General features: G+C 42.2%; 1 protein-coding gene across 1 annotated transcript in view; it reads right to left on the reverse strand.

The window, feature by feature from the left end:
- Positions 1-423: 423 nt before the first annotated feature.
- Positions 424-11,650, reverse strand: part of LOC115226129 (E3 ubiquitin-protein ligase MIB2) — a 15,812-nt gene continuing 4,585 nt past the window's right edge. Inside the window, exons 4-10 of the mRNA XM_029797115.2 lie at positions 11,393-11,552; positions 9,397-9,749; positions 7,481-7,517; positions 6,241-6,450; positions 4,652-4,827; positions 1,865-2,013; positions 424-598 (exon numbers count right to left, since the gene is read on the reverse strand). Of these exons, the coding sequence (XP_029652975.1) occupies positions 432-598; positions 1,865-2,013; positions 4,652-4,827; positions 6,241-6,450; positions 7,481-7,517; positions 9,397-9,749; positions 11,393-11,552 (1,252 nt within the window). The 3' untranslated portion in view covers positions 424-431. The remainder of the gene's footprint in view (positions 599-1,864; positions 2,014-4,651; positions 4,828-6,240; positions 6,451-7,480; positions 7,518-9,396; positions 9,750-11,392; positions 11,553-11,650) is intronic.

Below are 11,650 nucleotides of genomic sequence, written 5' to 3' on the forward strand. Positions count from 1 at the left end.
CAAATGGTGCTTTTAACGTGCCACCGGCACAGGAGCCAGTCCAGCGGCACTGGCGACGACCTCGCTCGAATATTTCACATGCCACCAGCACAAGTGCTAGTATGGCGACGCAGGTAACGATAACACTTGAATGGTGTGCTTAACGTGCCATCGGCACGAAGGCCAGCTTGTTGCTCTGGCAACGATCTCACTCGTATGGTACTCTTAGCGCTCCACTAGTAACGGATGCCAGTCACCGAATTTGATTTTGACTTTGTGATTAAAATCATAATTGACCGATCCTCAGGTATTTTCTTTTACCCAAGCCAAAAACTTTCCAAGCCCCCCCCCCGCCCTGTACATGTGTGTGGGTGAGATCAAGGGTGGTGGTGGTGATGACAAGGTGATATACCAACGGGGCAAAAAGAAGAGCAGAAAAAGAAGCGGTTTAATTAACATTTAATAATTATCTTTCTCTCAATTAGTTTCCTACACAAATGGCACTGAGTGAGTTGTCCTCCACATTCTTTACAAGTGGTATGGCCACATTCAAATACCATGTTCCATGGACGCTCCATGCATATTGAACACGTGAACTGGTCTTCCACATGGGACCCATCTGAAACGATAAATACACAGGTTTATATCAGTCTGTAACAGGTAAGATTGATTCATTATCATCATCATCATCATCATCATCATCATCGTTTAACGTCCGTTTTCCGCGCTAGCACGGGTTGGACGGTTCGACCGGGGTCTGGGGAGCCAGGGGCTGCCCCAGGCTCCGGTCTGATCTGGCAGTGTTTCTACGGCTGGATGCCCTTCCTAACGCCAACCACTCCGTGAGTGTAGTGGCGGCTTTTTACGTGCCACCTGCACAGGTGCCAGAGGGGTCTGGCATCGGTCACGTTCAGATGGTGCTTTTTATGTGCCACCGGCACAGAAGCCATTCGAGGCAGGGTTGGCATCGGTCACGTTCGGATGGTGCTTTTTTATGTGCCACCGGCACAGAAGCCATTCGAGGCAGGGTTGGCATCAGTCACGTTCGGATGGTGCTTTTTATGTGCCACCGGCACAGAAGCCATTCGAGGCAGGGTTGGCATCGGTCACGTTCGGATGGTGCTTTTTTATGTGCCACCGGCACAGAAGCCATTCGAGGCAGGGTTGGCATCGGTCACGTTCGGATGGTGCTTTTTATGTGCCACCGGCACAGAAGCCATTCGAGGCAGGGTTGGCATCGGTCACGTTCGGATGGTGCTTTTTATGTGCCACCGGCACAGAAGCCAGTGGAGGCTGCACTGGCAACGGCCACGTTCGGATGGTGCTTTTTATGTGTCACCGGCACAGGTATCACAACTACTGTTTCCATTGATATTTGGTTAGTAAATAATATTATGAAATGTCGGAGTCAGCAGTTGTAACGATACGGGTTATGATAAATCCAAAAGTATGCCAAGTAAAGTTTGTGTTTGCGACCTCTTCATTGTTTAGTAGTAACTAGCAGTATCGCTCGGCGTTGCTCGGGTTTGTAAGGGAAATAACTATATAAGCATTTTTAGAGAGTTATAGCCAAAAAATAGCAAAAAATGCATTAAAAATGGAGAGAAAATGCTGGTAAATTTACGTTCCTAACACTAGTTTAATGATAACTAAGTTATTTTACTAAATTATGACTAAGGTTTGGTGGAATATTTTAATTCAAAACTTATGAAAACAAGACATTTTACCACAGAGCCAGAGCTGGTTTTGGCCGGGTTAGTAACAAAAGGGTTAAGCCATACCAAATAAACGAAACACGTAGATCGCGTTCTAAAGAGGAATTTGACTCTTGTAGAACACGCTGGCAATGTAGATTGCATACAAAAGTAGCGCCATGTATTCTTACCACGTCCAGATTTTTTGGTTATCCTTAGTCGACACTCAGGACAACTTCTAAGCGGAACTTTTGAACAACATGTCTCACAGATCAAAGTATGGCCGCAGGGATGGAATTCTACTATGGGATGGTTAATTTCACAAAACATACACAGCAATCTATGGAAGAAAAAGCAAAAGAAAAACACAGCCCATCAATAACAGTTATCGTCCATTTATAACAAATATTACATTGAGTATATTGTTGTATTTAGGAATGGTCATTTTGCCATTTTAGCCAATAAGAAACACATGCACGATATATTTGGTGTTACTTTGCTTCAGTGTTATTTATTTTTACATTAATCTTAATCTTATTTCGGCCAGAGTTCTTTCGTCACACTCCTGTAACCTCATCAGTGGTCCTTTGCTTTTTTCTTTCTTATTTCTGTGTCTCTCCTTACTAACAGTCAGCCATTATTATTAATATCAGGAAGTCAATATTAGAAAATTCTTCAGAAAGATATATACGTGTGTAGAAAAACCTGGGTTTTTAGTAATATATATTTTATAATATATTATTATTGTTGTTGTATTTAGGAATGGTCATTTTGCTAGTTTAGCCAATAAAAACACATGCAACTATATATTTGGTGTTATTTTGCTTCAGTGTTACTTATTTTTTGCATTAATCTTAATCTTATTTCAGCCAGAGTTCTTTCGTCACACTCCTGTGACCTCATCAGTGGTCCTTTGCTTTCTTCTTTCTTATTTGTGTCTCTCCTTACTAACAGTCAGCGCAAATGAAGACGTACAATAGAAATACAAAATGGCTGACGGTTAGTAAGGAGAGACACACAAATAAGAAAGAAGAAAACAAAGGACCACTGATGCGGTCACACGCCTGTGACGAAAGAACTCTAGGCGAAATAAGATTAAGATTAATGTAAAAAATAAATAACACTGAAGCAAAATAACACCAAATATATAGTGCGTGTGTTTTTTATTGGCTAAACTGGCAAAATGACCATTCCGAAATATAACAATATCTGTTTCAACACACGACTTCACATAAAAAAATCTTGCACAACAAATATATAAACGTACATTGAGTATACATTTACAGAAAATGAAATACTAAAGTATCTGAAATGTAATGGAAAATTGGTCAGTTTGAAAACATTGATGTCCGGGTGATAAAAGCAAAGTGTGAAGGGAATGGTAGTCACTTCCTTTGATTTCTAGACAGAATCCAATAAGAAATGACACTCACTGACCAAAGACAACAAGCAAATCTCTGGTATTGGACAGAATATTTGTTATAATGATATTTCTGCTTCAGCAACTCTGTGCTGAATCTGTGTGAAATGTAATGGAAAATTGGTCAGTTTTGAAACATTGTCTGGGTGATAAAAGCAAAGTTTGAAGGGAATACTGGTCATTCCTTTCATTTCTAAGTAGAAGCAAATAGGAGATAACACTTGCTGACCAAAGACAACAAGCAAATCTGTGGTATTGGACAGAATATTTGCTATAACAATATTTCTACGTCAGCAACTCAGAGCTGGATTTGTTTGAAACGTAATGGAAAATAGGTCAGTTTCAAAGCATTGATGTCCGGGTGATAAAAGCAATGTTAAAAGCAATCCACCCTTAGGGGTTAGCCACACTTAAGTGGCAAATATACTTCACGATGTCATGCTGCTACTGTTTATACTTCGCTCAGAGATTTATTATTGCTTGTTTACACTTCTTTGATATCAGTGATTTTTCATCACTGGAAAAAGGATATATATTTGTAGAGGAAGGCCTACTTTTCATCGACAACCAGTGATTGTCACACGCTGATGACGGGTCAATACCAAGAAACTCGAGTCCATGTGTATCATAGGTTGAAGACAGGATGGCTTCCCTTTGCAAATACTGATAGGGCACAGAAAGTGTGTCAATAGCCAGCTGGAGGAGGTGTCCTCCTGGGGCTACAAGCTACAGTAGCATCCACCCTTAGGGGTTAGCCACGTTTAAGTGGCAAATATACTTCACGATGTCATGCTGCTACTGTTTATACTTCGCTCAGAGATTTATTATTGCTTGTTAACACTTTTGATATCAGTGATTTTTCATCACTGGAAAAAGGATATATATTTGTAGAGGAAGGCCTACTTTTCATCGACAACCAGTGATTGTCACACGCTGATGACGGGTCAATACCAAGAAACTCGAGTCCATGTGTATCATAGGTTGAAGACAGGATGGCTTCCCTTTGCAAATACTGATAGGGCACAGAAAGTGTGTCAATAGCCAGCTGGAGGAGGTGTCCTCCTGGGGCTACAAGCTACAGTAGCATCCACCCTTAGGGGTTAGCCACGTTTAAGTGGCAAATATACTTCACGATGTCGTGCAGCTACTGTTTATACCTCGCTCAGAGATTTATTATTGCTTGTTAACACTTTCGATATCAGTGATTTTTCATCACTGGAAAAAGGATATATATTTGTAGAGGAAGGCCTACTTTTCATCGACAACCAGTGATTGTCACACGCTGATGACGAGTCAATACCCAGAAACTCGAGTCCATGTGTATCATAGGCTGAAGACGGGAAGGATGGCTTCCCTTTGTAAATACTGATAGGGCACAGAAAGTGTGTCAATAGCCAGCTGGAGGAGGTGTCCTCCTGGGGCTACAAGCTACAGTAGCATCCACTCTTAGGGGTTAGCCACGTTTAAGTGGCAAATATACTTCAGATAATATAAACATGATTATGTACAAAATAGAAAATGAACTGGTTGATCTTGTCCATTATCAGCAAATACTTACGGCGGGGTGAAAATTGTTTTTATTTTTTCTCTCAGATCTGGGTTCGTAATACGGTCCAGTGGGACTTCGTTCTTGGTATTTTGGTGGTAAAAGTTAGCTCCATGATGAGCTAAATAATACGCGACTGCTATTCCGGAAAGCCTGTCATTCTCGTTCAAAGACAGTTTAGTGCAGCCCTACAAATGAAGAAACATATAAAGAGGAGAACAATACTACAGAAACAGGCGTTAGGCGTTATATATGCCCCAAATTACACAAAAGTTAAACTACATCTACACAGCGCAGGAGTGGCTGTGTGGTAAGTAGCTTGTTTACCAACCACATGGTTCCGGGTTCAGTCCCACTGCGTGGCACCTTGGGCAAGTGTCTTCTGCTATAGCCCTGGGCCGACCAATGCCTTGTGAGTGGATTTGGTAGACGGAAACTGAAAGAAGCCTGTCGTATATATGTATATATATATATATGTGTGTGTGTGTTTGTGTGTCTGTGTTTGTCCCACTAGCATTGCTTGACAACCGATGCTGGTGTGTTTACGTCCCCGTCACTTAGCGGTTCGGCAAAAGAGACCGATAGAATAAGTACTAGGCTTACAAAGAATAAGTCCCGGAGTCGATTTGCTCGACTAAAAGGCGGTGCTCCAGCATGGCCGCAGTCAAATGACTGAAACAAGTAAAAGAGTAAAGAGTATAGGCACAGGCGTGGCTGTGTGGTAAGAAACTTGCTTCCCAACCACATGGTTCCAGGTTCAGTCTCACTGTGTGGCACCTTGGGCAAGTGTCTTCTACTGTAACCTCGGGCCAACCAAAACTTTCTGAGTGAATTTGGTAGAAGGAAACTGAAAGAAGCTTGTCATATGTATGTGTATGCATGTACTTGTGTGTGTGTGTGTGTATATCACTTATTTTAGTGCTGTTGACACTGCTGGATTGAGTGGTACTGCCCACCAGGAGTTGAAACCATAATGATATCCATGGGGCAGCTGATGATGGACGTATGTTGGATTGTTGGTATGGCTGGTTTTGTATATGTGGAATAGTATTTTAACACATCCTTTTGGTATATATATATATATATAGAAATCAAAATCAAAATCGATCAACATCAATGGAAATTGCAGCTGTGATACCAGTGTCGGTGGTAAGTAAGAGAACTATCCGAATGTGGTCGTTGCCAGCACCACCCCGACTGGCCTTGTGCTGGTGGCACGTAAAAAGCACCATCTGATCGTGGCCGTTGCCAGCCTCATCTGGCCCCCGTGCCGGTGGCACGTAAAAAAAGCACCATCCGATCGTGGCCGTTTGCCAGCCTCGTCTGGCACCTGTGCCGGTGGCACGTAAAAAGCACCCACTACACTCACGGAGTGGTTGGCGTTAAGAAGGGCATCCAGCCGTAGAAACATTGCCAGATCAGACTGGGCCTGGTGCAGCCTTCTGGCTTCCCAGACCCCAGTTGAACCGTTCAACCCATGCTAGCATGGAAAGCGGACGCTAAACGAAGATGATGATGATGATGATATATATATAACTATAAGACATGACTGTCTCTCTGTCCATCTCTCCCTCATATTCACAAGCAATTTTAAAACTTACCTCATCTAAAATTTCCAAGGACTCATCCGCAGAACGGAACATCTCCTTCTCCAGGGCAAGATGCAGGCAGTTGTTATCATCAGCATCAACGGTGTTTATATCTGCTTCATGGTCAATCAACATATGAATGATTCCGAGGTGGCCCTCGGAGACAGCCAAAAGAAACGGGGTTCTCTGGTTGTGGTTCTTGACATCCAAATTCACTCGATCCTTTGTGGAGACAAAAAAGGGAAAACGATAATTTACATAAAAATTAGGGTGGATATTTGCCACTACACTCTTCTACTGGGTATTTGATTAACTTGATCACATGCGTTTAAGGTTTGTCGGTGAAGTCAACCTTCCATAAGGTCCCTCTCTAACTTGGTATACTCTTTTATTACTCTTTTACTTGTAAGATGGGTATCTGGGTATTTTGAAAATACCCTGGAGAGTAATGATTGTGCCCTACCCTGTTGCAACACACAAGATCCATTCAGCCACACTGCCAGGGATACGGCAAAGTCATGGGTCTGCAATGTAACAGATTGTGAAAAAGGAGCAAAAGAGCTCAAATTTGAACTCAGAATGTAAAGACAGATGAAATACCGCTAAGCATTTCGCCTGGCGTTCTAACGTTTCTGCCAGCTCACTGCCTTGGCTCAAAAAATGCTGTTTTCTACTCCAGGCCCAAGGCCCAAAATTTTAGGAGAGGGGTCCAGTCGATTAGATCCCCGAAAGGATGAAAGGCAACATCGACCTTGGCAGAATTTGAACTCAGAACCCTAATTGAAACACATAAGGGGTGTATTTTGGTTAGAAATATAGGCGCAGGAGTGGCTGTGTGGTAAGTAGCTTGCTAACCAACCACATGGTTCCGGGTTCAGTCCCACTGCGTGGCATCTTGGGCAAGTGTCTTCCACTATAGCCCCGGGCTGACCAAAGCCTTGTGAGTGGATTTGGTAGACGGAAACTGAAAGAAGCCCGTCGTATATATATATATATATATATATATATATATGTGTGTGTGTGTGTGTTTGTATGTCTGTGTTTGTCCCCCTAGCATTGCTTGACAACCGATGCTAGTGTGTTTACGTCCCCGTCTCTTAGCGGTTCAGTCGGCAATAGAGACCGATAGCATAAGTACTGGGCTTACAAAAAAGAATAAGTCCCGGGGGTTGAGTTGCTCGATGAAAGGCGGTGCTCCAGCATGGCCGCAGTCAAATGACTGAAACAAGTAGAAGAGTATACATTAACTTACCTGCAACAGTATCGCTACCACCACATTAGGACATTGCCTGAAAGTTACAGAAAGTGGAAAGGAAAATTTGAGAAATGAAAAAAATCACAGAAAGAGAGTTAATTAATAATTAGGACACTATAATATAATTACATCAATAATTATATAGACACACATGCAGGAGTGGCTGTGTGGTAAGTAGCTTGCTTACCAACCACACTGTTCTGGGTTCAATCCCACTGCGTGGCACCTTGGGCAAGTGTCTTCTACTATAGCCTCAGGCCAACCAAAGCATTGTGAGTAGATTTGGTAGACGGAAACTGAAAGAAGCCCGTCGTATATGTGTGTGTGTATATATATATATATATATATATATATATATATATGCAGGAGTGGCTGTGTGGTAAGTAGTTTGCTTACCAACCACATGGTTCTAGGTTCAGTCCCACTGTGTGGCACCTTGGTTAAGTGTCTTCTACTATAGCCTCGGGCCGACCAAGCCTTGTGAGTAGATTTGGTAGACGGAAACTGAAAGAAGCCCGTCGTATATGTGTGTGTGTATATATATATATATATATATATATATATATATGCAGGAGTGGCTGTGTGGTAAGTAGTTTGCTTACCAACCACATGGTTCTAGGTTCAGTCCCACTGTGTGGCACCTTGGTTAAGTGTCTTCTACTATAGCCTCGGGCCGACCAAAGCCTTGTGAGTAGATTTGGTAGACGGAAACTGAAAGAAGCCCGTCGTATATGTGTGTGTGTATATATATATATATATATATGCAGGAGTGGCTGTGTGGTAAGTAGTTTGCTTACCAACCACATGGTTCTAGGTTCAGTCCCACTGTGTGGCACCTTGGTTAAGTGTCTTCTACTATAGCCTCGGGCCGACCAAAGCCTTGTGAGTGGATTTGGTAGACGGAAACTGAAAGAAGCCCGTCGTATATGTGTGTATATATATATATATATATGCAGGAGTGGCTGTGTGGTAAGTAGCTTGCTTACCAACCACATGGATCTGGGTTCAGTCCTACTGTGTGGAACTTTGGGCAAGTGTCTTCTACTATAGCCTCAGGCTGACCAAAGCCTTGTGAGTGGATTTGGTAGATGGAAACTGAAAGAAGCCCGTCGTATATATGTATGTGTGTGTGTGTGTATGTCCCCACCACTCATCACCACCACCATTTGGTAATTGGTAGATAAGTAGTGCTGTCACCATAGTAACTAAGTTTTGATTTAAAACGATAAGGATTTTAAGTGCAAGTCTGTCAACACAACACAAACTTCATAAACAAAGTCAGTTGTTTTTGGTTTATTTGTGTGTGTGTTTCTGTGTCTTTCAACTTGTAAGCAACACAGACTTTACAACAAAGACTTTCATTGTGAACAATTTACGAAGGTATACTCTTTTACTCTTTTACTTGTTTCAGTCATTTGACTGCAGCCATGCTGGAGCACCGCCTTTAATCGAGCAACTCGACCCCGGGACTTATTCTTTTGTAAGCCCAGTACTTATTCTATCAGTCTCTTTTGCCGAACCGCTAAGTAATGGGGACACAAACACACCAGCATCGGTTGTCAAGCAATGCTAGGGGGACAAACACAGACACACACACATATATATATACATATATATGACAGGCTTCTTTCAGTTTCCATCTACCAAATCCACTCACAAGGCATTGGTCGGCCCGAGACTATAGCAGAAGACACTTGCCCAAGGTGCCACGCAGTGGGACTGACCCCGGAACCATGTGGTTGGTAAGCAAGCTACTTACCACACAGCCACTCTTGCGCCTGTATGTGCATGATTAACAATTATTTTTATTGGCAACGTAGCAACGAGCAGTGACCTAGTAATTAAATAAAAGCAAACACTATGAAAAATATAATAGAAAGGAATTTGGATATTCCAGATCATTGTTGACCTACCCTCGGACTGCATCATGGAGAGGTGTTCCGCCATTTACATTGTTCACTACATTCACATCAGCTCCAGCTCCTAGGAGACAGTAAACGATATCCGTCTGTCCTCCGTAACAGGCCAAATGTAGAGGTGTGTGACCATTAGTATCTCTCTTATTGACATCAGCTCTAGCGTCCACTAACAGTTTAACAATATCTGCGTATACACCACCACAGGACAGGTGTAGAGGTGTGTTGCCAAGATTATCACCGGTGTTGACATCAGCCCTGGATGTCAATAACAGACGAACAATATCTGTATATCCACCGTCACAGGCCAGATGTAGAGGTGTGCAACCATGTTCGTTTCGTTGATTGACCTGGAGAAAAAAATAAAGGTTCTAGTAGAGAGGTGGGTACATCATCATCATTTAACGTCCGTCGTCCATACCGGCATGGGTTGGATAGTTTGACTGGGCTGGCACGTTATTTCTGTATTGAATCAATTTCAGAATCAATCCCATGGATTTTTTCCTCTTCAGTAGAAAATACGATAAGAAATAAATGAAATATTTACATGCACCCATGGAAAAAAAAAACGAAGCAAAAGTCATGAGTACATATAAGTACCCCAGATATATCTAAATATAAGATCCATACATACACACACACACACATATATATATATAAACATATGCACATATGTTCATACACATTTATACACACATATATGTATCCACTGGATGCGAGACCTGGACACTAAAGAAAGCTGACCAGAAGAGAATTAATGCATTCGAGCTTTGGTGTTGGAGAAGACTTTTACGGATTCCATGGACAGCGAGGCTCACCAATGGAGAAGTTCTTAAGCAGATCAGGCCGAAAATGTTGCTAGAAGCTAGGATCACCAAGCATAGATTGGCATATTTTGGTCATATTATTTGGAGAAAATCCCTGGAGAAGGACATCATGCTTGGAATGGTCAGTGGCAAGAGAGGAAGAGACCGACCAAGAACCTGCTGGCTTGACACCATCAAGATTGATACCGGAATGGACACAGCCAATCTGAAAGAAACGGCCCAGGATTGAACTGACTGGAGGACACTGATCCAACGAGTGACTGAGAGTCGACTTCGACTGAGCGGATAGATAGATAGATATATATATGTGTGTATATATATATGTGTATATATATATGGACACTAAAGAAAGCTGACCAGAAGAGAATTAATGCATTTGAGCTTTGGTGTTGGAGAAGACTTTTACAGATTCCATGAAAAGCGAGGCTCACCAATGGAGAAGTTCTTAACCAGATCGAGCCGAAACTGTCGCTGGAAGCTGGGATCACCAAGCATAGATTGGCATATTTTGGCCATATTATGCGGAGAAAATCCCTGGAGAAGGACATCATGCTCGGAATGGTCAGTGGCAAGAGAGGAAGAGGCCGACCAAGAACCTGCTGGCTTGACACCATCAAGAGTGATACCGGAATGGATATAGCCAATCTGAAAGAAGCGGCCCAGGATAGAACTGACTGGAGGACACTGATCCATCGAGTAACCGACTGAGCGGATAGATAGATAGATAGATAGATAGATAGATGGATAGATGGATGGATGGATGGATGGATAAATAAATAGAGAGTGGTAGACAGACAGATAGATAGACGGATAGATAGATAGATGGATAGATAGATAGATAGATAGATGGATAGATAGATAGATGGATAGATAGATAGATGGATGTATAGATAGATGGATGGATGGATGGATAAATAAATAGAGAGTGGTAGACAGACAGATAGATAGACGGATAGATAGATAGATGGATAGATAGATAGATAGATGGATAGATAGATAGATGGATAGATAGATAGATGGATGTATAGATAGATGGATGGATGGATGGATGGATGGATAGACAGACAGACAGACGGATGGATGGATAGATAGATAGATAGATAGATAGATATAGATAGACGGATAGATAGATAGACGGATAGATAGATAGATAGATATCAACTGACCCTTATGGTATGTCTCCCTCCTGTCATGAGTAAAGCTTCCATTATATCTTGAGAGACCTTCTTCTTTAGAGCCAGATGGAGAGGGTTGTTGCCTTGGACATCCTGAATGTTGACATCGGCTCCCTTGGAGAGCATGAGGGCCACAACATCACATCGCTGTCTGGAAATGAAAAAAAATATAAACATTACAGGCACTGACACGATTTCATTAAATTATACGCTCATGTTCAACATACGGTGCCCCAGCATGGCCACAGC

Source organism: Octopus sinensis, linkage group LG29, assembly GCF_006345805.1.
Source record: "Octopus sinensis linkage group LG29, ASM634580v1, whole genome shotgun sequence".
Taxonomy (NCBI): Eukaryota; Metazoa; Mollusca; class Cephalopoda; order Octopoda; family Octopodidae; genus Octopus; species Octopus sinensis.